General features: G+C 56.2%; 1 protein-coding gene across 2 annotated transcripts in view; it reads left to right on the top strand.

The window, feature by feature from the left end:
- The window catches only part of RAB20 (RAB20, member RAS oncogene family), a 30,039-nt gene extending 3,061 nt beyond the window's left edge, over positions 1-26,978 (top strand). Inside the window, exons 1-2 of one of the 2 annotated variants that reach the window (XM_061133209.1) lie at positions 23,606-23,775; positions 25,989-26,978. In XM_061133209.1, the coding sequence (XP_060989192.1) occupies positions 23,637-23,775; positions 25,989-26,527 (678 nt within the window). In that variant the 5' untranslated portion in view covers positions 23,606-23,636 and the 3' untranslated portion in view covers positions 26,528-26,978. Of the gene's footprint in view, positions 1-23,605; positions 23,776-25,988 lie in introns of those variants that run through there. The other variant, XM_061133208.1, reaches the window with a different exon arrangement.

Raw genomic sequence — 26,978 nt, 5'->3', positions numbered from 1 at the left:
GCAGGGTCGGTACTCGGCGGGCTCCAGTTCCAGCCGAGGGGGAGAGGCAGACAAAGAAACGCATGAATCCGTGTCGTATCGCATCATTGTCCGGGAGAAACTGCAGCAGGGCAATGGGAAAGTGTGCCCAAGTAGACCCCCATACGCCAGGGCTGACCCCATCAGAACCCAGGGCAGATCTATCACCAGACCCCAGGGCAGGCCACATCAGAGCCCGGGGCAGACCAGACCCCAGGGCAGACCACATCAGACCCCACCAGACCCCAAGGCAGGGCAGACCCCACCACACCCCAGGACAGACCCCGTCAGACCCCAGGGCAGACCCAGTCAGACCCCAGGGCAGACCCCACCGGACCCCAGGGCAGACCCCGTCAGACCCCAGGGCAGACCCCACCAGACCACAGGGCAGACTCTACCAGACCCCAGGGCAGACCCCGTCAGACCCCAGGGCAGACCCCGTCGGACCCCAGGGCAGACCCCACCAGACCCCAGGGCAGACCCCACCAGACCACAGGGCAGACTCTACCAGACCCCAGGGCAGACCCCGTCAGACCCCAGGGCAGACCCCGTCGGACCCCAGGGCAGACCCCACCAGACCCCAGGGCAGACCCCACCAGACCCCAGGGCAGACCCCGTCGGATCCCAGGGCAGACCCCACCAGACTCCAGGGCAGACCCCGCCAGACCCCAGGGCAGACCCCGCCAGACCCCAGGGCAGACACCGCCAGAGCCCAGGGCAGACCCCGCCAGAGCCCAGGGCAGACCACATCAGAGCCCAGGGCTGACCCCACCAGACCCCAGGGCAGACCCCGTCAGACCCCAGGGCAGACCCCACCAGGCCCCAGGGCAGACCACATCAGAGCCCAGGGCAGACCCCGCCAGACCCCAGGGCAGACCCCACCAGACCCCAGGGCTGACCCCGCCAGACCTCAGGGCAGACCCCGTCAGAGCAGGGTCCTGTGCCCCCTCGTTAGCTCTCTTTCCTCCTTCCCCAGGCCGTGGGGTGGGTGATAGCTGACTCCTGTTTGAATGCATCTGAAGAGCTTTTGTGCACAAATCCACTTTGCTCCAGCTTCTAGTGACACAACACGCTGGTTTCCACCTGGGAGGCCCTGCAGCGCCCTTGACATCCAGGGCCTGCCTGTCATCTGTTCGTGCAGACCAGGGTTCTCTAAGACGACCGGCTCTTCTCTTCCGTGTTCCCGACTTCCTTCTGAGCACTGGCCGAGTAGTTAACATCTGCATTTCTAACTGTCCACTCAAAGGTAGGCTTCCCAGGTGGCTCTGGTGGTAAAGAACCCGTCTGCCAGTGCAGGAGACATGAGACTTGGTTCAATCCCTGGGTCGGGAAGATCTGGAGCAGGAAATGGCAACCCACTCCAGTATTCTTGCCTGGAGAATCTCATGACAGGGAAGCCCGGCGGGCTACAGTCCATTGGGTCGCAGAGAGTCAGACATGACTGAGCACACACGTTCAAGGCGATCTAGGCCCTTCCCACCACATTCCCAAGTTCTCCCAGGCTCCGTGATTGCCCAATTCCAAAACCACTTTGACATTCGTTACAGCGGCATCCCACTCCCAGTATCACTTTTGGTTTCCTGCTGCTGTTGTAACAAATGACCACAGACTTAGTGGCTTAGAAGAGCAGGTGCGTCCCCAGCAGGTCTCACTGGTTAGGATCCATGCGTTAGGAAGACTGTTCCTCTCCCTGCCTTCCTGCCCCCGGAGCCTGCCTGCACCCACGGCTTCTTCCTCCTCCATCTTCGAGCCGGCACGTCTGCCGGGGCCCTTCTCTCCTTATGTCCCTTGAACCCTGGCTGTCATGCCCCCTGCCATATTCGGAGGACTCTGTGATTACCCTGGGCTTGTCCTGGTCATCCAGGGGCATCTCCTCATTTAGGGTCGGCCGGTGGGCCGTTTGGATTAGTACATTTGATACGGCATGTTCACGGGCACCAGGCCTGAAGACGTCTTGGTGGGGGTGGGGCGGGCATTCTGCCTACAACAGCCGCTGACCACACGTGTGATTGCGGGGCTGCTGTGTCTCCTCTCCCCGCATTTTCCTCCTCTATCAAAGGGGGGCAGCTGTAGTTGCTGCTGGGAATCCACCCGCTAATATGGGTCGTATGCTCTGAGCAGTACTGGGAAGGAGGAAGCTTTGTGTTTTCCTTAATAAGCATCTCCCAGCCCTGGGTGCTCACGACCACGATGATCACCGGCAAATCTGTCACAGCAGGACAAGAGAGGCTTGGATGGGTCCCCAAGAAATGATTCTTCAGGAAGTGGAAAGCTCCAGGAAGGGGGGCTCCGGAGCAGTTGGGTTAAGGGCTTTCTCTTAAGCAGCTTAAGGGTACACCTGGAGAGGATGCTGGAGTTGGGGTGTGTGAAGTTGTGGTGCCTGGGGGAGGGGGTGTCCTTGCTCGCACCGTGAACTTAGGGAGGAGGTCTGGGCTGCTGTGGAGGACCCGGGCCTCGGTCCTGTGAACGGCCGTGCTGTCCCGGGGGGGCCCCGGGAGGCACCGAGTGCAGAGGCCAGGTGAGGTGGACGGTCCATCCAAGGACCATGAACCCCTCTCTAGGCAGCTGCTCCTGGATCGGGGAGTAGGGGGGACGCTCTGCAGGAAGAGGGAATCCTGGAGAAGTGCTGTTTTTGAGGGGGGCGGCAGAGCTGCAGATCCCCCGTGCCTTGGCCCAGCCTGCGAGGACTGTGTGTTTAACCTCGAGAGGCTGGGGCAGAAGTGGGTAGACAGCCCTTGCGAACTGTGCGTGCAGCCAGCGGGCGGAGGGCTCCGATTGTAGCTGCCTCTCTTGGCAGCTGAGTGCTTTTGAGGTCCTGATCTGACAAGCAGGAGTGACAGGGATGGACGACCCCTCCTTTCTGTAGGTTGGGGTGCTCACCTGGGCCTCACTCTCCCCTACGCCCCCCGGCGTTTTACAGCAGTAGGGCTGAGTGGCTGTGGCAGAGGCCGTACAGCACCGGAAAACTCGTGTTCAGTCCGGCCCTTTGCGGAAACAGTTTGCTGACTCCTGGTTTAGGTCCCATAAAAAGGAGAATCCTTTTCTAAAAGTCTTTTCTGCCATTGTTCCCTTGGCAAAACTCTGTGAGCCTTTGCCCTGCTTCATTGTGCACTAAGGTCTGTCTAGTCAAGGCTATGGTTTCTCCAGTGGTCATGTATGGATGTGAGAGTTGGACTGTAAAGAAAGCTGAGCACTGAAGAATTGATGCTTTTGAACTGTGGTGTTGGAGAAGACTCTTGAGAGTCCCTTGGACTGCAAGGAGATTCAGCCAGTCCATCCTAAAGGAGATCAGTCCTGGGTATTCATTGGAAGGACTGATGCTGAAGCTGCAACTCCAATACTTTGGCCACCTGATGCAAAGAGCTGATTCATTGGAAAAGACCCTGATGCTGGGAAAGATTGAAGGTGGGAGGAGAAGGGGACGACAGAGGATGAGATGGTTGGATGGCATCACTGACTTGATGGACATGGGTTTGAGTAAACTCCAGGAGATGGTGATGGACAGGGAAGCTTGGCATGCTGTGGTTCATGAGGTCACAAAGAGTCGGACACGACTGAGTGACTGAACTGAACTTTCTGTAGTTGTAGAAACTTTCCAAAGAGTTCAGCATTTAGGAAAGAGTTCAGGAACTGAGGGGACCCCTGATTCAGTTAAACTGGACAAGCAGCTCTCAGATTTCCCCTGGGGGTCCACCTGGAGCTGTACTGGGTGAGGGTGGGGTCTGGGTTTAAGATCAGCACAGGATCCTCCTGGGAAAATGTTCTTGGAAATCTTAGATTTGGGATCTGGAAGCTAAGCATGTAAAATCTGTGTTGTAGGTGGTCCACATCTTTGTGGGTGGTCCACGTCTTTGTGGGTGGCCCACATCTTTATAGATGGTCCACATCTTTGTGGGTGGTCCATGTCTGTGTAGGTGGTCCATGTCTTTGTGAGTGGGTCAGCATCCTTGTGGGTGGTCCACACTTTGTGGATGGCCCACGTCTTTGTGGGTGGTCCACATCTTTATAGATGGTCCATGTCTTTGTGGGTGGTTCACATCTTTATAGATGGTCCACGTCTTTGTGGGTGGTCCACGTCTTTATAGATGGTCCACGTCTTTGTGGGTGGTCCACGTCTTTGTGGGTTGGTCACATCTTTAGTACCAATGAAGACTCTGAATGGGCACCCTTTGGGGTCAAGGTGTCATTTGCAGAATTCATCTGCTTTCTTGAGAAAGTCAGTGGCCTGGATATGAATGTGGGTTTTAAGATAGGGGGAAGAGAATCAGCAGCCTGGGCTCGGTGGGGTGCACAAAGCGCCCTTGTGCCGAGAGATCTCAGAGGACAAAGGCTGCCTGTGTGTGGCTGCCCATGCTGGCAGGTCAGCCCGGAGGCCCCCTGGAGGAGGCACCGGGAACTGTGGGGGTGGGCGGGGAGAGGTATTTAAGGCTCGCGAGTGGGCTTGGATTCTGGAGACTTTAACTGAGGCCCACCGCATTTGTGAGCTAACACCTGAATCGCATTTAATGTCTCTGGACAATAACTCCATGCTTCGTTATCTTTAAGTTCGTGGGAAAAATAGAAACTATGATCCCTAATGGAACTTGCCCTTCTCGCTTCGTTGAGACTTTGCAGAACTTCCCTCTTTGCGAAAAGGAAATTTCACACCCATGTACACGCATGTACACAGGTGTTTTTTTTCCTGGGACGAGGCTTCGTCACGCGTGTGATTTGATGACAGACCCTCGCGGCTCCCTCCTTCCTCCTCCTCCTCCTCTTTTGGAGACGGGTCCTCAGAGCCGCCCAGACACCCTGGGAGCTCGTCGCAGACGCCCCGCCTCTGCTCCCCTCTTCCATTTGCTGCGGCCCCTCCTTCTCTGGGATTGTTCCCGCTCCTGGCGACGCCCAGTGTGAGTTGTGTCCGTACCTCTCGCAGCCGTGGTGGATGGTGGAGCAGACTTCTCCTTCGTGCAGACCGTGCCACCACGCGACCTCATCTCCCTAACTGTGCTTCGCCTTCTGTCTGATGGCAGAGTGGTCAGTGTCGCCTGGTCTGAAATGCGGAGAGGAAGCAGAATGGACGTGCACAGGGCTGCCGGGACCTGTGGGCACCCGACCGGACGTTGCCTCGATGGGGGCAGGGAAGGAGGGGAGACGCGGGGTTGGGGCTGACAGAGGACCAGCAGGAGTAACGCCCGAAAACTTTCCAAATCTGGTAGCACTCATAAACCTGCAGATTCCAGAAGCTGAGAGAATCACAATCAGGGAAAACCCAGAGAGACCCAGGCAAGGCTCACTATTATGAAACTCCGAAAACTAAACGGCAAGGAACGCATCTTTTTTTTTTTCCCCAGCCGCTCCGTGTGGCGTGTGGGATCTGATCTGATCCACGCAGGGTGTGGAGTCTTACCACTGGGCTACCAGGGAAGTCCCAGGAAGATATTCTGAAGCAGCAAGTGGGGGAAAGAAAAGGGTATAATGACAACAGATAACTGACTCATCAGAAACCAAGGCGGCCAGAAGGAAGTGGCGTGGTACTTTCCAAGTGCTGAAAACAGATGAAAACTATTTTTTTTTAATTTCAATTTTAATTTATTTATTTACTTCTGGCTCTGCTTGGCTCTTCGTTGCTGTGCGGGCTTCCTCTCGTTGGGGTGATCAAGGGCTACTCTCTTGTGGGGGTTCTCGTGGGGCTTCTCATTGTGGTGGTTTTTGCGGCGGAGCACGGGCTCTCGGATGTGTGGGCTGGGGTGTGGTTGTAATTGTGGAGTGTGGACTCAGTAGCTATGGCTTAGTTGCTCCTTGGTGTATGGAATCTCCCTGGACCAGGGATCAAACCTGTGCCCCTTGCATTGGCAGGCAGATCCTTAAGCCTCTACACCACCAGGGATGTCTGATGAAGACTATTGACCTACAATTTCTGTTCATCTTCACAAAAAGTGAGTCCGGAAACAAGTGCTATACCTTGACTCAGACTTTTTCACCTTTTTTGTTCTTTAAATGACAGTATGATGCTATTTAGTATACAATTGCATGTTTAATATGCTATCTAGGTATAGCACCTAGACCTAGGTATAGCACCAGGTATAAACACCTGGGAGGTGTTTTTTCCTCCACATGAAATGTAAAAGCTTTTGGCTTTGTAACTTAAAAATTGGGAACAATTTGTGCCTATATAATAGTTTGTGCTTTTTTGGTAGATTATCTTGGTTTAAGTAAGGTTTACTGAATGTTTGCACATAGGCAGTAAAATTCACCCTGGTCTTTCAGTGCGTGGTGAGGAGTTCTGACAGATACAACTGTGTAAGAAGCACAACCAAGACACAAGCCGTTTGCATCTTTTTAAAAAAGATCCCTGGTCCCTCAGCATCACCCCTCTGCTCACCACAGCCCCCGGCCCCAGTCTGATTTCTGTCCTTAGCGTGGTCTTTTCTGGGCTCATGTGGGATGGAGGGTTTTGAGTCCGGTTCCTTCTGCTTACTGCGTTTAAGGTTCACCTGTGTTGTTGTCTGTGTTCAGTCCTGTTAGTCGCTGAGTAAAGTTCCACTGTGGACTTCCCCGCTGGCTCTGGTGCCTGCCATGCGGGAGACTCGGGAGACGTGGGTTCGATCCCTGGCTCAGGAGGATCCCCTGGAGAAGGAAGCGGCAACCTGCTCCAGTATCCTTGCCTGGAAAATCCCACGGACAGAGGAGCCTGGTGGGCTACAGTCCGTGGGCTCACGAGGAGTCAGACCAAAGTCCCATTGTGTGGATGCACCCTGTCCGTCAGCGAAGGATATTTGGGTTGTTTTCGGTTTTTCGTGATTATGAATAAAGCCGCTGTGAACACAGGGTAGAGGGTTTTGTGGGAACGTGAATTTTCACCTCCAGGGTCAGCCAGCGAGGAGTAGGACTCCTGGGCTTTCCGGTCAGTGCGTCTTGAAGACCAGCCTGACACTGCCCCGTTAGTTAAAAAGAGAGTTTTTTTTAACTTCCATGTGTTGAGAGACTCAGGTTTCCATGTACAGCCTTGGGGAATATTCTGGGGAGAGAACTCAGTAGTTTAGCTCTTGGACACTTTTCTGAAGAACATGGTCTGTTTCTTGTTTTCCTTAGCTGACTTTATGGAGGCACATGTGGTTAATTCTGCAATGGAAATTTTGTTTCTTTCTCTGCCAGGGTCACAGACGTGCTGGAATGGCAGGGTGCTTGGAGAGAGGCACTGGGAATAAGACCCACATTGTAAGGTTTTAATCTTGGTTGTTGCTTGGCTGTAAAACAGACACATTTAGTGGCTCTGTCTCATGCGCAGAGCCCTTTAGAAGCAAGCTCACTCGTGGGGCCTGGGGACGGCTTACCCCCTTGTTCCCTGTGACAAATCTCTTCCAACCAGCCTTCAAAACCAGCTCTTCTCTGAGACCTGCCTTCCTTCTCAGCCCCAGCGAACCCAGACCCACACACTTACTCGAGTGTTTCTATTCCAAGAGAAGGCCTGCTGAGTGTGTATCTCCTACAGAGCGTTTCGTAAACCCTGGTTGATTTGTCCTGGGCGCTGAGAGGAAGTGGGCGTGAACTGGCGCTGCTCTCGGCGCGGCCTCGGGCCTCTGACATCGCTCAGCCACCCCCCTGCTCGTTTCCCGTTCTTTGGGCTCACGTGGCCTGGGACCTGTGAGCAAAGCGGCGCTTAGCTTTGACCTGACAGCGTTTGCTCGTGGCAGAAACGAGGCTGGCGGGAGCAGCGCCGGAGCGCCCTCCGCTCTGGAAAGGCTCCGGGTCCGAGTGCGGCCGGCATGCTGGGTCCCGCATCGCAGGCCACGGAGTCTGCTGTAATCCTGTCGGGCCAGAGCGGGGTTCAAAGGTGTGCTTCTGCAGCTTCTTCCTCTTTCAGATGAAGAGACAAGACTCTGAAAGTTATTTGTCCAACGTCCGAGCAGAAGAAGGGCCAGAGCCGGGGTCTTGCGATGCCTTAACCAAAGTCTCTGCACTGTTAACACCTTATTTCACGCTGCTGTTCCCTCCGTCATGGATGCTTCCTTCATCTTTAGGGGCGTCTGTGCTCTGACCTCCTCCCCCGCTGCTGTCCGCTCAGAAATCAGGATGGTGTCCCAAGGAGAGCTGGCTTGGGAAGTGTTTTCTCCGGGCGTCCGGGTTGCTGGCTCGCGGCCCCGTCCTCCCTGGCCCCCCACCAGTGTGAGTTGCAGGGGTGCCCTTGGCTTCTCGTGTGCCAGGCACCACGCAGAGTGCTGCTGGGGCCTCTTTTCATTTCCCGCAGCGGCGTTGTGGGGCTGGCATCTCACCACCGCTTCTTCCAGAGCAGGAGGCTCAGGGCCATATGGCGTGGGGCGCTGGGGGCCCGGATTTGAGGTCGGCGTCTCATCACGTGTAGTGGGCTCCTTTGCACCTGTCCGGGCACCACGCGGACACCCTCCACGTGCAGAGCGCTCCCCCCACCTGCTGCCCGGGGGACGCTGCCCACGGAGACCCGGGTGAGGTGCCGCCTGGCTGCCTCACGCCCGGGCAGCCCCCAGACAGAGCAGGCCAGCTGGAACAGCACAGCGGGCGGCCGACGGGAAGGGACCCAGCCCTGCGCCCCTCGCCCGGACGGCCTCCTGCACGTGGGCTGGGCCCGTCCCTGGCCACTAGATGACCGCTGATTGGCGTCTACATTTACAGCTTTAAGAAAACAGTTACTGACTCACTGTGGCTGTGCTGGGTCCTCACTGCCGTGCGGGCTCTTCCCTGGCTGCGTGGGGGCCACTCTCCAGGTGCGCTGTTCGCGTTGCAGAGCCCCGGCCCTCGGTGCTCAGTCTGCGGTACTTGCAGCACGTGGGCTCAATAGCGCAGGTGCTCAGGCTTGGCTGCCCCAAGGCCGGGGCGGGGGGGTTCCTCCTGACCCAGGGATCAAACTGATGTCCCCTGAATCGGCGGGTGGATTCTTGAACGCTGACCCACCGGGGAAGTCCTCCATTTACGACTTTCGATTGCTGTGGCCTGCATTAGAAGTTTCGATTTCCAGTTTATGATTTCTCACCTACTTTTGGAAAGAGGGTGAGGGGCTGGGACCTCGCTTTTTCCCTTCGGTTCCAGATACGTGTTCAGTTCCCGTTGTTGAAGGGCCACTTGTGTTTCCACGCATGCCCGCACCCAGGCGTCTGAGGCCCTGTGTCTTGGAGCAGAGGCCTGGCTGCGGGGAGCCGGCTGAGCCAGGCCTGCAGGGTGGGGGTGTCCGCGCTGTGTCCAGGGGAGGGGCGGGCTGCGCGAGGGGACCCAGAGCCCGCCGTCTGCCAGGGCGTTGGTTGAGAAGAATACGTTCTGTGGGTTTTTCTGGCTGGAGGAACAAAAGAGCCTTTCTTTCTGAGATGCTCCCACGTCTGTCTGTAAAACTAGTGTTTCTGCGGGGGGTGGCCATCGGGAGGGTGAAGGCCGCGGGCAGGGGTGGGCAGGGTGGGCGGCCTCCCGGGGCCGAGGCCTCCCTGGTCCCCCCCGACCTGAGGGCCCCAGGTTTCCTCCGTCCCCCGACTCAGCGGGAGCTGTGTTTGTCTTCTGGTAAGAGCTGCAGTAGCTGCCTGTCATCCACATTGTGAGACTTCACCAGGGGCCTTGGAAGAACTTGGAAGAAGCCTGTTTCCAGGCCGCTATGAAGAACTTCCCCAGGAGTGGCTGGGCTGGGTGTGTCTTCGAAGACTCCTGGGTTCCGAGTCTCCCTTATGGCCTTGCTTTCCTCATTCAAGCAGGTGGATTTGTTCCTGGGACGTGAGAACACGGGGGAGTGCTGTAAGTTCGTGTTTTCCTCCATCTCTAAAAATCAGAGGTGCCCTCATTACACGTTGTGGCCAAACACACAGTGACTGAAGGTTAAATTGCCAGAATCTTATCAAAAGTCCTCAGCCACAAGAATTTCCAGATACAGCATTTTCTTAAAAGACTAAGATTAGATAGTAATGAAATCTAGCTCTTGAAGGTGGTTTTGTGTGATGCTGAACTAGTCCATCAAATAATACTCCAGATTAAAATTGTGGTGGTATCTAATCTCTTATTCTGCCTTGAATTGAAAACTTTTAAAGCAGTATTTATTGGCTCAAAGAATGCAGTGTTCAGAACCCTAATTGGAAAAGATGCATGTACCCCAGCGTTCACAGCACTACTTATAGTACGATAGCAAAGACGTGGAAGTAGCCTGAGTGTCCGTCAACAGATGACGGATGAGTGGATAAAGAAGATGCGGTGTTTACACACACCATGGGATCCTGCGCAGCCATAGAGAAGAATGAAATAATGCCATTTGCAACAACATCAATAAACCCCAAGGACAGAGGAGCCTGGTGGGCTACAGTCCATGGGGTTGCTGAGTAGGACACGACTGAGCGACTTCACTTTCACTTTTCACTTTCATACACTGGAGAGGGAAATGGCAACCCACTCCAGTGTTCTTGCTTGGAGAATCCCAGGGACGGGGGAGCCTGGTGGGCTGCCGTCTATGGGGTCGCACAGAGTCGGACACGACTGAAGTGATTTAGCAGCAGCAGCAGCGGCAATGGATTTGGAAGGTATTGTGCTAAGTGAAATGTCAGAGAAAGACAAATACTGTATGATATCACTTACATGTGGAATCTAAAACTATAACAGACTAGTGAATATAACAAAAAAAGAAGCAGGCTCACAGAGAACAAACTAGCGTCACCAGTGGGGAGAGGGTGATCGTTTGCATCTCCTCGAGAAGCTCTTTTGTTCTGAGTCACAGCTGAGGTGCTGACCTGGATTTGAAAGTGAATGTTCAGGTGTGGAGAATAAATTGCATGGTGAGATGGTAACTCCGTCGGCAGAGATGGATAAACACACGGCCCTTCAGGGATCTTGCACAAAATGAGCCACGGTCTCTACAACGTCCCCAAGATGCGTCTCCAGCACCGATTTTAGCCAGATGGTAGCTGCTGCTTCAGAAGCACTGAACGCCAGGGCTGGCCTCAACCCTGTGTGTGCCGTGTGTGTTGTAACTCTGGGGCCCCTCATCAGACCGGGAGGCAGCGAGGTGGGCTTCACTGGTGGGGGTCTGAGTTGGGCAAAGTGGTCAGCGTTTATGCGCTCGGTCAGCAAGCCAGCCCTGTGGTCTGAGATGAGCTCACACAGACGGGGCAGCTGTCCGGCTATCTCCACCTGCCCTGGGGACGGATGGTGGGGCCGAGTCTGCCCTTCCCCGATCTCAGGTGCGGTCCCTGAAGACCGGGAGGGCGGGGTGCGGGGATGCTCTGTGGCTGGCCAGCCCCGCAGCCTCGTTGGTGGCGGAGCGGGTTTCTGAGGAGCCCGGGTGCTGCAGAAGGCTGGGCCTTAGGCTCCGAGGGTGCGTCCTGCCCCATTGGAGGCCGCGAGTCACTGTCTCCTCAGAATATCTGACCCCCTCACTGTGCCCCTTCTTACCTGCCTTTGCTGTCTCTCTGGGGGTGGGCATTTCATCTTCCTCCTTGGCTGACCCTCAGCTTCTGGGCTCGTCCAGCTCCAAGGAGCCCTGGGTGGCACCTAAGCCACCGTCTCAGCAGAGTGGCCTCAGGTCCCTCCTGGCCCTGTCTGGTCCCTCCTGGCCCCTCCTGGCCCTGTCTGGTCCCTCCTGGCCCCTCCTGGACCCGTCTGGTCCCTCCTGGCCCCTCCTGGCCCCGTCTGGTCGCTCCTGGCCCCTCCTGGCCCCGTCTGGTCGCTCCTGGCCCCGTCTGGTCCCTCCTGGCCCCTCCTGGCCCTGTCTGGCCCCTCCTGGCCCTGTCTGGTCCCTCCTGGTCCCTCCTGGCCCCATCTGGTCCCTCCTGGCCCCATCTGGCCTCTCCTGGCCCCTCCTGGCTTCAGGTCTGATGGGCACGGGGTGAGCACAGTCTGGACCCGCCTCTCACCGGTTCGGTCCACACTCTTTTCGAGCACCTCCTGCGAACTGGACACAGTGCTGAGCCTGGGGGACCACAGTGAAGAAGGCAGGTGGCCTCTCGTCCTGGAGTGAACTTGGGTCAAGTTGCTGGCGACAGACCCAGCCTGTGTGATTGGTGCCCTAAAGAAAAGGTGTGGGTGACTGGGGACATCACTGGGGACTTGAGGTAGATTTGGGGGGATGCGGTAATCACTATTCCATGTGGAGAAGCAGTTTGTCTGTGTCTGCACAAGACTTGACCGTCCCTGCTGTTCCCTGCGTGTTCCTGTTCGCCACCCCCCGCCCCCGGGGTCCCCGCGTCTGGGCCCCCGATCGCCTGTGCCCTCTTGACCCTTGAGCTGCTTAGGTCACTGGTCTGGCTCCCTCAGTAAGTGAGATAACGGAGGCCTTGAACATATCTTTATTTTGTGTCTGTTGGAGAGTCGTGATTTTGCCCTTTCTCGAAAATGGTCTTTTAACAGGAGTTGGGTGGAATTGTTTGAAAAATGCTTGACCAAGTCTCATTCCTGTTCTAACAGAATTCAGTGTCCCCTTCCCCACGTTAGCACTCTTGTCGTCGGGCATTTCCTCACCTAGCAGGTGTTCACTCCCCTGTCGCGGTTACTGGCCGCTTGCTTCCCGGGCGTTCTTGAGCAGCTGTGTGCTCTGGCCTCTGCTTTGAGATCTGTAGAGCTGTGCCACTAACTGTGTGTGGGGGTGAGGTGCCTGCATGTGCATGCAGGTATACGTGTACATGTGTATGCACATGTGTTGTACAAGTGCGTGTGTGTATGAGTGTGCAGGTAGGTAAACGTGTGTGTGGGTGCATGGAGGTAGACATGTACATGTGTGCATATATGTTGTACACACGTGCCTGTGCATGTATGTGTATGAATGTGTGGGTAGGCATACATGTGTGTGTGTGCATGCATGTTGTACACATGCACACGTGTGCAGGCAGGTAAACGGGTGTGTGTGCATGTGTGTGCAGGCAGGTATACGATGTGTGTCTGCATGTGCATGCATGTGCCGTATGTGTGCACACGTCTAGCTTGCCACTCCGCCCGGCGCCCGCAGCGACCCCTCGGCCAGGGCTGGCTCTGAGCCTTCCGAGGAGCGCCGGCCGGCTGGGTGAGAGGAACGAGACTCCGTGACTCCAGGAACCAGGGACTGAGGGGTGGTTCTTCCTGTCTGACTGGCCGCTGGTGCTGAGAACGGGCAGGTCAGCGTGAACGGAGGCTGTTTCTAACTGAGACTGCAGCTCTTCGGCGGGCTCCTGTTTCAGGGCGGCCTCGCGCGGCGTGGCGCTGGGCTCGTCCCACACAGCCCGGGCGGAGTGAGGACACCGCGCTCCCGCTCTTCAGAGCCTGCTGACCTGTTGTTTCCTGGGTCGGCACCTTTTCTGCAGCAGTGTAAGAGTTTGTTCCGAACGTTACTAGTTCCCAGTCTGATGGACAGCCTGGCAGCTCGAGTGAGACCTGCCGGTGTGCCCGGGCCCAGAGGCCGGGGGGGGGTGAGCTCCGTGGTTTATAGTCACCCCGCCCCTCAAGGGAGCCCGGGGGTTGGGGTGCGGCCGCGCAGACCTTCCAGGCCAGAATCTGCATCTCAGCAGGTCACCCGCGAGTCAGGGTCCAGGTCAGGAGCCTGGGCTTGCTCAGCCTTGGGCAGATGAGTTGTGGGCGTCCAGGGCAAGGGTCAGGTCACTGCACATGCAGTTCTATCATCTATTTATCATCTTTCTACCTAGCATCACCTATCCGTCATCTTCCTTATCTGTCATCTGTCTGCCAGTTTTTAACCACGTGGAATTTTTTGTGATGAAATACATGTAAAATCTAGCATTTCACTCATTCTTGTGTATAGCCTGGTGGCATTAAGCTCATTATCGTTATTGTGTGACAGTCAGCACTACTATCTCCAGAACTTTCTCATCTTCCAACTGAAGCTCAGTCCCCGTTAAACACAAACCTGACCCCCTGCCCTCCACCCCCCAGTGACTGCTTTTTTGCTTTTTATCTCTGTGAATTTGACTCTTTGAGGGAGTTATTTAAAATTTTTACTTTTATGTATAGCATAATTTTGTTATATTTAACTATGACAGTCTAAGTTCAAGCAAAATACTTTTTTGTCAATGACATTTAAAAAAAGTTTAAACAAAATGCGTTGGAATGATTGATTTGAAAGAGGTTTTGTCCTGTTAATTGCTGCAGTTGTATCCAGGTGCCTGGTCACCCCCAGGAGGCATTTCTGATTTTACAATCTGTCTGTGGACAATGTACTTCCTAGGGAATTGTATTAGGACACACCCAGTCTGTCGAGCAGGAGATAACTAGACTTGGTAAACGTGTAAAATCCTTTGTTTCCTTCGGATTGTTCAGAATCTAACCCTTGGGTTAGAATTACCGTGCTCCCCCCTTATCGTCGGGAGATGTGTTCCAAGACCCTCAGTGGATGCCTGAAACTGCAAGTGGTACCAGACTCTCTGTATAAGTTGTTTTTCCTACACCATCCATACGTTTGATGAAGTTTAATTTATAAATTAGGAACCGTAAGAGATTAACAACAATAACTAATAATAAAATACCATAGTTATAACAATACCCTGTAATAAATAAAACAGCACACAATTCAAAAGTTGCAAATTGTTTATTTCTGAAATTTTCTATTTAATATTTCTGGGCCGTGGTTGACCAAGTGTCATCTGAAACCTTGGAAAGGGAAACCTTAGGTAAGGGAGGTGATTGTTTCAGGAAAACATTTGTTGTGTGCTGTGTATTTCTTAGAAGACTTTATATTATGGAGAGGAAGACAAAAAGCAAATTCTTTTAGAAATACCTAGGGTGTCTATTGAGTGGGTACCCCAAATCAGAAGCCATTTTAGATAACTTAATATTTTGAGAAAACGTTTCATAGAGTTAAAGAGCTTTCTTAACGTGGTATTTGCAGTTCAATCTTGTCTTTGAAGCAAGTTAAAACTTGCTTCAAAAAATCTGAAATGCTTTTAGTTTCCTGCTAATAAGTAGAGGATTTCACAAATAATTGACTTTTTCTTTGATAATCTCATTTTAAAAATTAATTCTCCCAGGACAACAGAGTATCTGTTGAAGGTAAAAGAGGTTGGGATTTAATATCCTTGTCTGTGAGAGTTTTTGTTTCTTAAAGTTAAATCTGTTATATAAGTGTATTTTCTTTGGATTTGCCATTTTTGTTAATACTAGACTGCTAAGCAATGTCCCTTTATTTGAATTGTTCAGTCTTATTGTTGAATTATTTTTAGTAAGTCTATGTCTGAAAAGAATGAAGTAATTTGAGGATTCCAGTTTTAATTATTTGACCTTGAGAATTATTTCATAAAGCCCCATCAGTGAATCGTAGGTGAGGGATTAACTTATGAGCAGGTAATTGTTTGGGTGGTTTGTACATCATATGTATTCTTGCTTTTTGTTCAGGCTTCAAATGGCCAAACAGAAACAACAGAAATGACACAGATGCTGACTTGGGTACATGTCATTGTGTATGTATTGAAATGTGGAAATAAATACGTTTTCCTCTCTCCCATGTGTTGGCATTTCTTGAGTTGGAAATCATTTGGGGTTTGGGTTCCTTTATTTATAGAAGGAAAAAAAACCTCATCTTACGGCATGGGTTAGGATGACTGTGGTTAAGTAGTTGCCGACCGATCCGGGAGGGAAGTCCCACAAAACTGGTTTTCATTCTGTTACTGGTGTCAGCCTGCGGGGCCTCCCAGACTCCTGGAAGACTCACCTCTTCTGTGTTGTGAAGCACGGCTCTGTTTGGGATGCCTTTTGATGGTCACAGACGATTAAAAACAAGGACCTGTAAATGCCAGCAAGCTCAGCTGGATCATAGGATTGAAAACAGTTTATCTTTAGAACGCTACCTAGGCACCGCCTTGGCTGGGGTCCTTAGTTAATCGGGGCTGAGGTTTTAGTTCTTCCTTCTGGCAGGAGAGATACCCTCCCTGACATTGCGGGGTGGGATTCTGTTGTTTTCCTCTTCAGCTGCTCTACTTTCACCTCCAGCTAGTGACCGGGGCTCAGCCAGGGAGATGCCTGGTCCCTGGACCACCCCACCCGGGTGGTGAGGCCAGGCTGAAATCCCCTGGAGCCTTCAGAGCACAATCGCTTCAGGGCGTCCACACCCTGAGGGGGCTGTTTGCACTTTGAGGACTCCACACTGTGCGTGCTTATCTTGCTTTAGGCTTTCTCAGTTTCTGATAGCAGAGCGGTAGCAGAGCGCATCCTGTGGTTACCTCTTCTGGACTTTGAGATGGTTGTTCTTCAGCCGCTCAGCTGTGTCCGAGTCTTTGTGACCCCGTGGACTGCAGCACACCAGGCTCCTCTATCCTCCACTGTCTCCCAGAGGTTGCTCAAACTCATGTCCATTGAGTCGGACATGACTCAACCATCTCATCCTCTGTCGTCCCCTTCTCCTGCCTTCAATCCCTCCCAGCATCAGCGTCTTTTCCAATGAGTCAGCTCTTCGCATCAGGAAGCCCAAAGTATTGGAGTTTCAGCTTCAGCATCAGTCCTTCCAATGAACACGCAGGACTGATCTCCTTTAGGCTGGACTGGTTGGATCTCCTTGCAGTCCAAGGGACTCTCAGGAGTCTTCTCCAACAGCACAGTTCAAAAGCAGCAATTCTTCAGAGCTCAGCTTTCTTCACAGTCCAACTCTCACATCCATACATGACCACTGGAAAATCCATAGCTTTGATTAGACAGAGCTTTGTCAGCAAAGTGATGTCTCTGCGTTTTAACACACTGTCTAGGTTGGTCATAGGGCTCCTTCCAGGGAGCAGGCAAGCCCAGTCTCGTCCCACTGACCCAGCTTGGAGAAGGACTTGATCTGGCAGTTCAGCCTTGCGCTCAGAATCTGGCCCCTGGCCCCGAGATCTGGTGCCTGGGGTTCAGGACCGCCTCTGCCTGCGTGCCCCTGGCCCTTGTCTCCTCTGTCAGCGCTTCCATCAGGCCTGGAGGTGGGGGGGGGGAGGCCGCAGTCACCCTGGGGGATGGGAGGGGTTCAGTGACGAGCGTGGGTGCGGTGAACACTGCAGATGTGTGAGCTCTGGGAAAGTTATCCACACGCAGCGCGCTAGCTTGAGAGCCAGACTCGCTCCTGGTTCTGCTCTGCTTGCTGGACGAGGTGACCCCTTGCTCGCGGGGACACTGGTCACCCTGGAGCTCACCTGCTCTTCTGTGACAGCCTCCCCTCGTGAGACACAGCCCACGCGCTGCTGCCCGTCTGGATGGTTTGTTAGTTCTCTTTGCCATCTTCCTCACCTCTTCCTTTTGGAATTTCTCAAAAAGGACAGTGGGCCAGACGTGGGTGGTGGTTTCTTCTTGTGCAAGGCAGCCTAGAGGGTAAAGGTCATTCGTTTGAGCAGCCCGGGGTCAGGCTGGAATTGGTGAAGCGGCTTTGGGCATTTCTGTCGCTGTGACTGACCTCTGTGCGCTAATTAGGGCCTGTTTTCAGGAAGCAGGCAGAGTTGCTGACTCGGGCTCAGAAGGCGGCACGTGACTCTTCATCTTCCCTGAGGTTTGAGTTCCTGTTATCTCGACATCCTTGCCAACTTCTCCTCCGGGGGTTCACTGAAGTTCACGAGCGCCTAGCTCATGATAGGAGAGGAAGTGGTGGGGGTGGGACAGAAGGTTCCCGTGGCCGCCACGCGGACGCTGTCCTTGTTCGTGACTATTGGCATCTGTGAATGGGGAGGCCATCAGCCTGAAGCCTGAGTCATACCTTTGTGGAGTGAGAGTTTCCTGGGACTGTCGTGATGAAACTCCGCACGCTGGTGGCTTAAAGCAACAGAAAAGCATCGTCTCGTGGGTCTGGAGGCTGGAAGTCTGAAATCAGGGCGTGGGCAGGGCCGTGCTCTCTCTGAAGGCTCCCCCCACCCCCAGCTTCAGATGGGTGGTGGTGTTCCCGGCTGGTGGACGCATCGTCTTTGCATCATCATCCATCTGAGTGTGTCTGTGTGTCTCCTCTTCGTGTGTGTGTGTGTGTGTGTGTGTGTGTGTGTGTTGCTCAGTCGTGTGCAACTCTCTCCGACCCCGTGGGCTGTAGCCCACCAGGCTGCCCTCCGTGTAGGATTCTCCAGGCAAGCATCCTGGAGCAGGTACTCACTTCCTCCTCTTACCGGAACACCGTTCACACTGGATTAGGTTCCAGCCTAACGAATGCATCTCAACCTGATCACACCTGCGGCGTCCAGATGAGGTTCCCTTCGCAGGATCTGGGGATGAGGGCTGCCATCTTTAGGGCCTGCCACTCAACCCCCTGCCGACGGAGAGGTGACTTTCGAAACTGTCTCTTTTATAGGACAAAAGAATAAGAGATCAAAAGGGAGGCAATAACTTGAAACCCGAGAAAAGAGCAACATGAACCCCCGGTTTCATTCCTTGCCTCCCTGCGCTGGGCCTGCCCCACACCCAGTGAATGCAGGCCCCTTCCCACGTGGAGACCCCGTCCTTCCCACGTGGAGACCCCGTCCTTCCCGTGCCGGTCGTTTGGCCGTTGATGCCCGGCTGGAGAAGACGCGGCAGGTCTGTGGGCGCTACTCCTTCCTGATACCGGGGCTGCCCCGGGCCAGGTGGGGCGGGAGACTCCTCCCTCTGCTGACCTGACTTAGGAGGAGAAGCAGCCAGACCAGTGAGGGGGATGGAGCGGGAGCCTAAGGCAGTTCGCGTCTGAGTGATCCTTGCGGTCACTGAAGAGTCTCTCAGCCGCGTCCCCTTCCCCTGGGCCCAGCGGCCGGTTTGGCTGCGAGGCTTGACCTCTGGCTGCCACGGTGCTGGTGCTGGGTGCGGGAGTGCAGCGGGGAGCCGACCCACGCGGGAGGGGCCGGCGGGGTGGTCTCCGCTCGGGGAGGGCACCAGAGAGGAAGGGCAGATGGGCTGCTGAGACCGTCCTGCCCGCTGCGGGGCCTGGCCTTACGAGCGGAGCGGCTGCGTTCCCACGGGGACACCTGGCAGAGAAGCAAGTGTGTCAGTGAGGCTTCACCCGAGACTCGGAACCAGGAGGATGCGTGTGTACACATCCTCCTGAGAGAGCCAGACAGACAGAGAGGCAGGGATGGATTTAGATTGGGAGGGGGAGAGTAATTGGCCCCGGGACTGTGTGATTGGCGGGTCTGAACTGCGCAGGGTGGGCTGGCAGGCCGGAGACCTGCGGGGAGACTTGTTGTTGCATCTCGAGTCCAAAACCTGGAAGCAGCTTTTGGGCACCAAGGTTGGAAACTCAGGCACAATGTCTTAGAGCTCAGCTTGTCGTCTGGGGGCGGACTTCCTTTTTCTCCAGGAAATCTCAGTCTTTGCTCTTAAAGCCCTTCAACTGATGGGACAAGGCCCTTCCACATCATGGGGGTGATCAGCTTTACTAAGTCAGTTGATTGCCGACATTGATCACATTCAAAAACACCCACCTGGCGACACCCAGATGCAGATCAGACCACACAACCGGGCACCACGCCCGGGCCATGTCAGCTCGTAAGATTAAGCATCACACCCGGCAGCTCAGTGGCGGACACTCAGGCTCCTGCACTGGAGCCTCTGGGCAGAGGGTGGACTTTCCGATGAAGCGGCTTTGCACACGCAGGTGGAGGCAGCGTGCCCAGCGCTGGGCCCACACAGAGCTGACCGCCTTTGTCACCCTGGGAAGGCGCACTGACCCTGCACGACGGAGCTTAAGGCATCCGTTCTTTGTGGCCACTCCTGGGGGCAGCCGTTTCCTCTGGCTGGTCTCGCACCAGGCTTGCTGTCAGTGTGGACACAGACACGCAGGGGCAACGTTCTGGATCTCGCCTGTGATGGTAATCCGTCGTCAAAACTCACCGCGCTGTGCACGGCAAAACTAAAGTCGTCCTTCAGGTGGTTTGTTTACAGTGATGCGGGGGAACTTGGAAACTTTGGAGAAGGGTTTTATCTCACATTTTACACTCGTCTCAAAAGGGAAGCGCGTCACGGCTCGCTCTGGTCTGAGCTTCTGCGGGCTGTGCTGGGTCGTCTCAGAGACGGCCCTGGTGTGTGTCTGTGCCCCCGGCTCTGGTTCTGTTTTTATCTTCATGTTGCCACATCCGTGTTTCTGTGGGTGTTTTCAGAGTTCCTCTGTCCTTCAGTGTCTGCCCTTACATTTCCCGATGGACCTTACTCTTCAGCTGGCCGGGAATAAGGGTCATTTACCCCGAGCGACTGCCTCTTCTCCCCCCTTCAGCTCACTTCCGGGGGCACAGCACGTCCACCAGGCGAGCTTTCAAAGGCGCAGGATACCCGCGCCCCAGATCCTGGCTCCTGTGCTCCCGGGTGGGGGCAGTCAGAACATCAGTATTTTTTAAAAGCTGCCCCCCCCCCCATGATTAAAATGTGCAGCCAGTGTTGCGACATGGTTTCTGGTTATTTAAAACTGTGTAGCCCAAAGGACATGCCCCTCGGCTGAAGTGCTGGTCATCACCTGGCTGGAGGTGCCATCACCTGCAGCATCAAAGAGAAGGAAGCTGGGCGCAGACCTGCACCGTCCAGTGGCAGGGCGGGGCGGCTGTGGCCGCTGACCTCTGTCCTCCTGCCTGGGACTGGTTTTCAGCTCTCATGACACAGTGGGTGGGAGTCACAGGACCAAGCGCCCCGGGAAAGGGGGAGAAGGTCGTCCTCCTGAGAGCACGCCTGGTATGAATACGGAGGACGCAGGAGACTGGTCAGCAGCGTCACAGACCGCGCAGAGCTCTGGGCTGCCCCTCCTTCGGCCCTTCTGCAGCCCTGCGGACCGCCCCCAGCCTAAGAGGTGAAGGCGCTGGGCCTCTCCTCCCGCCCCTGTCTCCAGCTCCAAGGGAGACCGCCCGGCAGGGCCACGTGGGTTCGCCAAGCTTGGCAGCCTGAGCCTCTGCTGCGTGGGTTAAACGTGAAGCAGCTGGTGACTTTTCTCATTGCGCCTTCAGGGCTGGTGCAGGGTGAGCCCGGTGCCCTGACATCCCCGGAAATGGACCATGAAAAAGAGGAAAGTGCTGGAATGCCTGGAGCTTCTGCTCTGGAGCCAGGGCTCAGGGACCTGGCTTGGGGAAAGAAGGAGAGAGAGAGATGCCTTCTCAGAATCTGAGCGTTCGGGGAGGACCCTGTAAGCATCCCAGTTCAAGCCCATCACACAGACAGGGAAGTCATCGTTCCGAGGGGTCCAGGAGCTGACATTACAGCAGGCCAGATGCGGGGCCTGACTTCCGGCTCAGCACACACTCACAAACTCCCGGGAAACTTGCTCCAGAGCCTCGGGTTCAGATATGCCCAGAGCTGACTGCAGAGAGCCACATCTCGCCACCTCCCCTCATGGTCCTCACTGCCTCCATGATTCCAGGAATGCCAGGCTCCCGCTTGGAGGCAGTTCGGACCAAGTTCAGAGCCTCTGTTCCCTGTTGGACTGGCTGGTCTTAGTATGGACACTACGCTCATTGGAAAGTGGGCTAAAGGCTCTGGATTAGATCCAGAGCAAGATTTGAGAATTTCAAACCTGAAAACTGCACCATCGTAAATTCTTTAGCTGGGGTCACGGCGTTCAGCTCACTTGCGTTGGTTGACGGGTAGATGGCAGATCCAGGGTTTGATCAGCAGCTGCGTCCACCTCTTTCCAGGCTGGCATTTGGGATGCTTTAGGTCTTACTCAGCTAGTTATTTTGCTTTCTCTTTTGGTATTATTATTATTTACTTTTTTGATTTTTTTAAAGGGCAAGCGAGACAGTTTTATTGGAAAGGAAAGCTATTTTAGGCCTTGGGCATTAACAGTCTCCTTGTTGTCCTCAGAGAAGACCATGTAACAGATGTGGAAACTGGCGTGCCCGCCCGCCACCCTCTTGTGAAATCTAGCGGGTGGGAGCTGACAGTGCTCTTAGCTGCCACTCACCGTCTGAGGTTAGCGTGTGTGAGACGAAAGGTCCCCGCCCAGTGGCAACGGTGGGGCAGCATTTCTTTTCTTTTCTTTCTGACTAAAGCCTCCTGCTGCTGGTTTGGGGAGATGCCTCGGTCGTCATCTCCCATAGGGGTTCACAACAGGAGCGGGATGCTGTTTCGTGTCTGCCTGGAGGCATAGAGGGCAATTTGACCTGAAATTTGCAATGAAGTTGTTAGGCAGAGGGCCAACCTGCTGTCGGTGCAGAAGGAGGGGATGTGGGGAGCACCCAGGGTAGTGGGCTGCCCTTCCAGCGGCGGGAGTCTGGCAGCTGTGGACTCGCTTCATCTTCAGCATCCTGGGGGCTCACGGGACGCGTGCCTCCACCTCCTGCCAGACCTGCTCGGGTTTCCCCCTCTCCAGCTCGCGTCCCTGTCAGATCGCTTGGGGAATGCTTGGGGTTTTGTTGGAGAAGCGGGTCCCTGGCTTGGGGTCCCTCTGAGCGAGGGAGGGGACTGATCAGATGCAGCCCCTGAGACCCTTCTCCCGAACCTGGTGCCCTTCTCTGCGGGCTGTTCTCTCCAGGGCTGGCCACTTGGGCAGGAGACTGTCCCCCGAGGAGGCCGGGCTGCCATCTGTGACAGGATGTGACCATCTCAGAATGACTGCGTGGAACTCATTTGCGTTTCTTGGCCATTTGACTGAAGGCTGATTTGTTGGCAAAGGCCACTGTGTTTTACATGAACACACGCGTGGGGGTGTCATGCCTTCAACCCATGCTCCAAAGACCCCGAACCAAATGTTCTTCATTTCCTTTGTGCCAAGGTTTCCCTTGTGTCCGAGTGGCACGTGCCCACGACCCTTTCTCTGAGTACTGTATTTAAACACGTGCAGTAAAGTGCCAAGTTTGGCCAGAATACCAGGTTTCCTTACTGGCAGGTTAATGGCCGTTGAGATGTTGAGCTGACGGTAAACGCACACGGCTGTAGTGAGGCTTGGAAGCCGCTGTGACTGCTGTCGGCGGTGAAGCACAGGGGTTGCTTCCGGCTGTCGCTTCTGCTTGCCTGCAGTCCTTGGAGCGGAGGGAATGCCAGCTCTCGCTTAGAGGATGCTGGGAACAGATACGCCCCCTCTCCCAGTTCAAGGCCACGGACTCCTGCGCTCTGCCCCACTGTGGTCGGGGGGGCCTCTGGACCCTGGACTAGAAACCGGGACCGTGACAGCCTGGCCAGGGGCTGCTGGCGGGACGGGCTGGGGGCTCGGTGCTCCGCCCGATGGGGGAGCCCTGGGTGGGTTGAGGGGCAGGGGGTCAGGTGCAGGATGCCAGGGCTGAAGCGCTGGTGTCACCTGGGGACAGACGGGGACAGATGGGACAGCCGTGCACGCAGACGGCTGAGCTGTGTAGGCACAAGGTGGGAACAGGGGGACGTCCATTCTCTGCCGACGCTGACGGGGCGTCTTCTCATCCGCGTCCAGTGTGAGGGCGGACGATCCCACCCTGACCCGCCTTTCCCGGAGCTTTGCCTGCCATCTACCTCTTCCACACACCCTGTCCTTCCAGGAGGAAATGGGGGGGAAGGTCCGGCAGGCACAGAGAGGCTGGGGTGCTTCGGGGGGTGGGGGGACAGAGCCCGGAGGCTCCGGGAGGAGGGACTGCCTGGGGGCCTCTGGTTCCCTGCCGGCCTGGGTGCTACAACTGAACTTTGACCTGAGAGGTTCATATCCACCTGAGACCTGCGGGGGCCGGGGCGGGATGGGCAGGGCCAGGCGGCGTTGGTGCTGCCGCACCCCGCACACCCCAGCGAGGAATGAAGGCAGACTCGGGCCCCGTTCTTGCGGAGGTCAGAGTCCAGCTCGGGGCAGGCGTGTCAGGATGTTCTGAAGGATGGCGCGCCCCGCAGACACCAGGCAGTGTGGGCAAGCGGTCCAGGGGCCTCTCCTGGGCTCCTCCGTGGGAGGCGGGAAACGCCCAGAGAGGTCTCCCTGTTACGGAGTCCACCCTTGGGCTGCTTGCCGCGTGACAGGCCAGTAAATCGAGGGATGGGTTGTTGGGGCCAGGAGTAGCCACTCTGCTCGGACAGCCAGCAGACCGAGAATGTGGTCGACTGTCGTCCCCAAGACCCACCTTCCCCGAGTTGCAATCCAGTTTCTTCTAGAAGGGCAGGGGCCGGGCTGGTTGATGCCAGCTTCTCCGTGCTGGGGCCCCTGGTTCTGGCCGTTGTCTGCAGGTCCGGTGCCGCCTCTGACAAGACAATCATTATTTTTCTGTTCTGCAACCTTTTATCTCAAGATGAATGGAAATGAGTTATACCTTCGAAGGCCAGAGCCGGGAGAATGCACATTCCAGTGTATTCCAGGCGGCAGGCAGCCTTGTCTTACGGAAGGTGCTGAGCCAGCGTGACTCAGCCGAGGGTCGGCGCTACAGGAACAGGCCTGGTGTGCGGAGTCTGGCTTGCTCGTCCTGCTCCGCACGCAGGCCTGGGGGTGGGTGGCGGGTCTCTCTCCGCCCGTGCAGGGGGGCCTGAGAGGCCTTCCGGAAGGGGCCCCTCCTGCATTTAGGGGCTGCCCTTCATGCACTCTGAGCCATCTGCCCGTCCTGAACGAGGAAGAAGGGGAACCAGGGGGCGTTTGGGAAAACCCGGGGACGAATGCGGTCCCACCTGGACGCTGGGGTCCCCGGTGTGAGGGGCAGTGTCTTGCCGCCGTCTGAGGTCTGGGCCTCTCGCACCCAGCGCTTCTGGCGATCTGACATGGGGGAATGAAGGGAGTCAAGTGGGATGGAATTTCAGTTCTTCGGGACTTTGACGCATCAGGGTTTCGGGTCTCCCCCGTCCCCCTGCCTCCTCCCCCCTCCCCTCCCCTCCCTTCATCTGTCCTCACCCCCTCGCTTTCCCCATCACCCCCTCCCCCGGAGTCTGCAGTTCAGTAAAGGTGGGAGTTGAGATGGGGGGAGGGTGTCATCTTAGCCTCTGACATGAACGAGGCTCCACCACCCAGCACATCAGACCAAGCTGGTACAAAACCAAGAAATCTTACATAAGAAAGCACCCTGCTTTTCCTTTTTCTAAACAAACTGGAGGGATTTTTGTGGCTTCACATGTGCAGTGAGCTTAATTGCCCTGAGTGTCGTTGTGCAGACGGGTGTCTATCAGCCACGTAACCGAGGCCTCCACTCAGGGTTGTGCTGAATGCGCCGGGGTTCAGGGGGACCTGAAGGGGGGCCGGGGACCCCCTGGAAAGTCACAGCAGAAACCCTCGGGGGTGCCCACCCTCCCCCAGAGGACCAGAGAGGAGGTCTGCCCACGGGAGAGCCATGCTGTGTTCTGGCTGTGACTGCCCAGCTCAGAAAACACCCTGAAAACTGAAAAGGCAAAGAGAGCCTCGGGCTGGGTGAGGCTCTCTGGGCTCCTGGGGTCCGGCACTGTGTCCTGGCGTCCGGTCCTCCTTGAACCTCCGTCCCCCTTGGGGGCTGCCCCCTGGGGCTCCTGCAGCCCTGATGGGTGCCCGTGGGCAGGGGAGGGGGTAGACAGGAGGTGTGAGGGACCCGGGACCTACTCCCCCGCTCCCTCTCGCTCTGGGTAGCGGGGGCGCAGGCTTCGGGGTGGGCCTGCCTGCGGTGGGGAGACATCCCTGCCTGCGTTGCGTGTGGTGTGCATGGCAGCACCCGGCTTGGCTCGAAACCCGAGTTGCCCTCTTTTCCCTACAGGAGAGTGTGTTTCCTTAGTGTGTGCGTTCTGAGCTCCTCCTCCGGGAGGCCCGCAGCCTGGGGCGGTGGTCGCAGAGGCGGGGCAGGGCCTGGGGCTCTGGGGGCTGAGTAAGCCCTCTGGGGGCGTGGGTAGGCGGGCGGGCCAGGGAGGCTGAAGGCCCTGCCTGGAGGGGGTCCCGACTGCGTCATCCAGAAGCCAGACCCTGGTGGGAGCGTTTCCTCTAAGCACCCAGGAGTAAGATGCAGGCATAGGAGCCCCCGCCGCCCATGAGGAGGAGAGCAGGGCACGGGTGTCCGCCTCGTTTTGCGGGCTCACTGCCGTGGGTGGACACGACTGTGCGGGAACTGCTGGCGTGGGGACCGGCCGTCACCCCATCTCTGCACAGCAGGTTCTCCATCTGGTTCAGCTGCAGCCGCGCCGACTCTTGGGGTCACAATTCCATCCATGGTCCCTCCCGGGGGTCCCTCGTGCACGGTCAGGGGGCGCCTCCAGGCAGGAGAGATAACCAGCCGCTTTCTCTCCCCTCGCAGGGCGGGAGCAGTTCCACGGCCTGGGCTCCATGTACTGCCGGGGGGCGGCCGCGGTCATCCTCACCTACGACGTGAACCACGCCCAGAGCCTGCTCGAGCTGGAGGACCGGTTCCTGGGCCTGACGGACACGGCCAGCGCCGACTGCCTCTTCGCCGTCGTGGGCAACAAGGTGGACCTGAGTGAGGAGGCGCCCGGGGAGGGCGGCCAGGGAGGAGGACATGGCCCCGGGCAGGCGGGTGGCGGCGGCGGCTGCCCGGCCCCCCGGCTGTCCAAGCAGGTGCAGCTGGAGGACGCAGTGGCCTTTTACAAGAAGATCCTCAAGTACAAGATGCTGGATGAGAAGGACGTGCCGGCCGCTGAGCAGATGTGCTTCGAGACGAGCGCCAAGACCGGCAAGAACGTGGACCTGTTGTTTGAAACGGTGTTCGACATGGTGGTGCCCATGATCCTGCGGCAGAGGGCCCAGGGCCCGCCGCAGACCGTGGACGTCGCCAGCACCCCGCCGCCTGCACGGACCAGATCCGGGTGCTGCTCCTGACGCGCCCCGGCCCGGCCCCGGGCACCCGGGTGGCCTGAGGAGCCGATCGGGGGTCACCCCGTAGGACTGCACACGGAGGAGGGGCCGGGAGGAAGCGCCAGCCAGTCCCCGAGACCAGGGCCGTGTGACCGGGCCTCCGCGTCCATCGCTGCCCCGGGAGGTGGAGAGCAGACGGATCGTCCGGAGGAGCCACCTGCAGAGCCAGCGTCCCCTCACTGCCCTGTCCTAACACCTGGCCTCTGACATGTGTCCCCCGGTCTCCGCACCTGCGTGACCCTCCAAGGTTCCTCTTCACTGTGATTTACCTTTGATCCAGCCATTCGGTACTTGTATCTTGATGCCTCGAAACGATTCTTGACAAATGTTAATTTATATAAAATCAGGAATCGCTGTTTTTATATTGTTTGCAGCATTGTGAGCCACTTTCTTATTAAAAATTATTTTAAGAAGA

The sequence above is a fragment of the Dama dama genome, chromosome 30 (assembly GCF_033118175.1).
Source record: "Dama dama isolate Ldn47 chromosome 30, ASM3311817v1, whole genome shotgun sequence".
Taxonomy (NCBI): Eukaryota; Metazoa; Chordata; class Mammalia; order Artiodactyla; family Cervidae; genus Dama; species Dama dama.
Note: the sequence above shows the minus strand (reverse complement) of the source record. Positions and strands in the feature narration are given on the sequence as shown.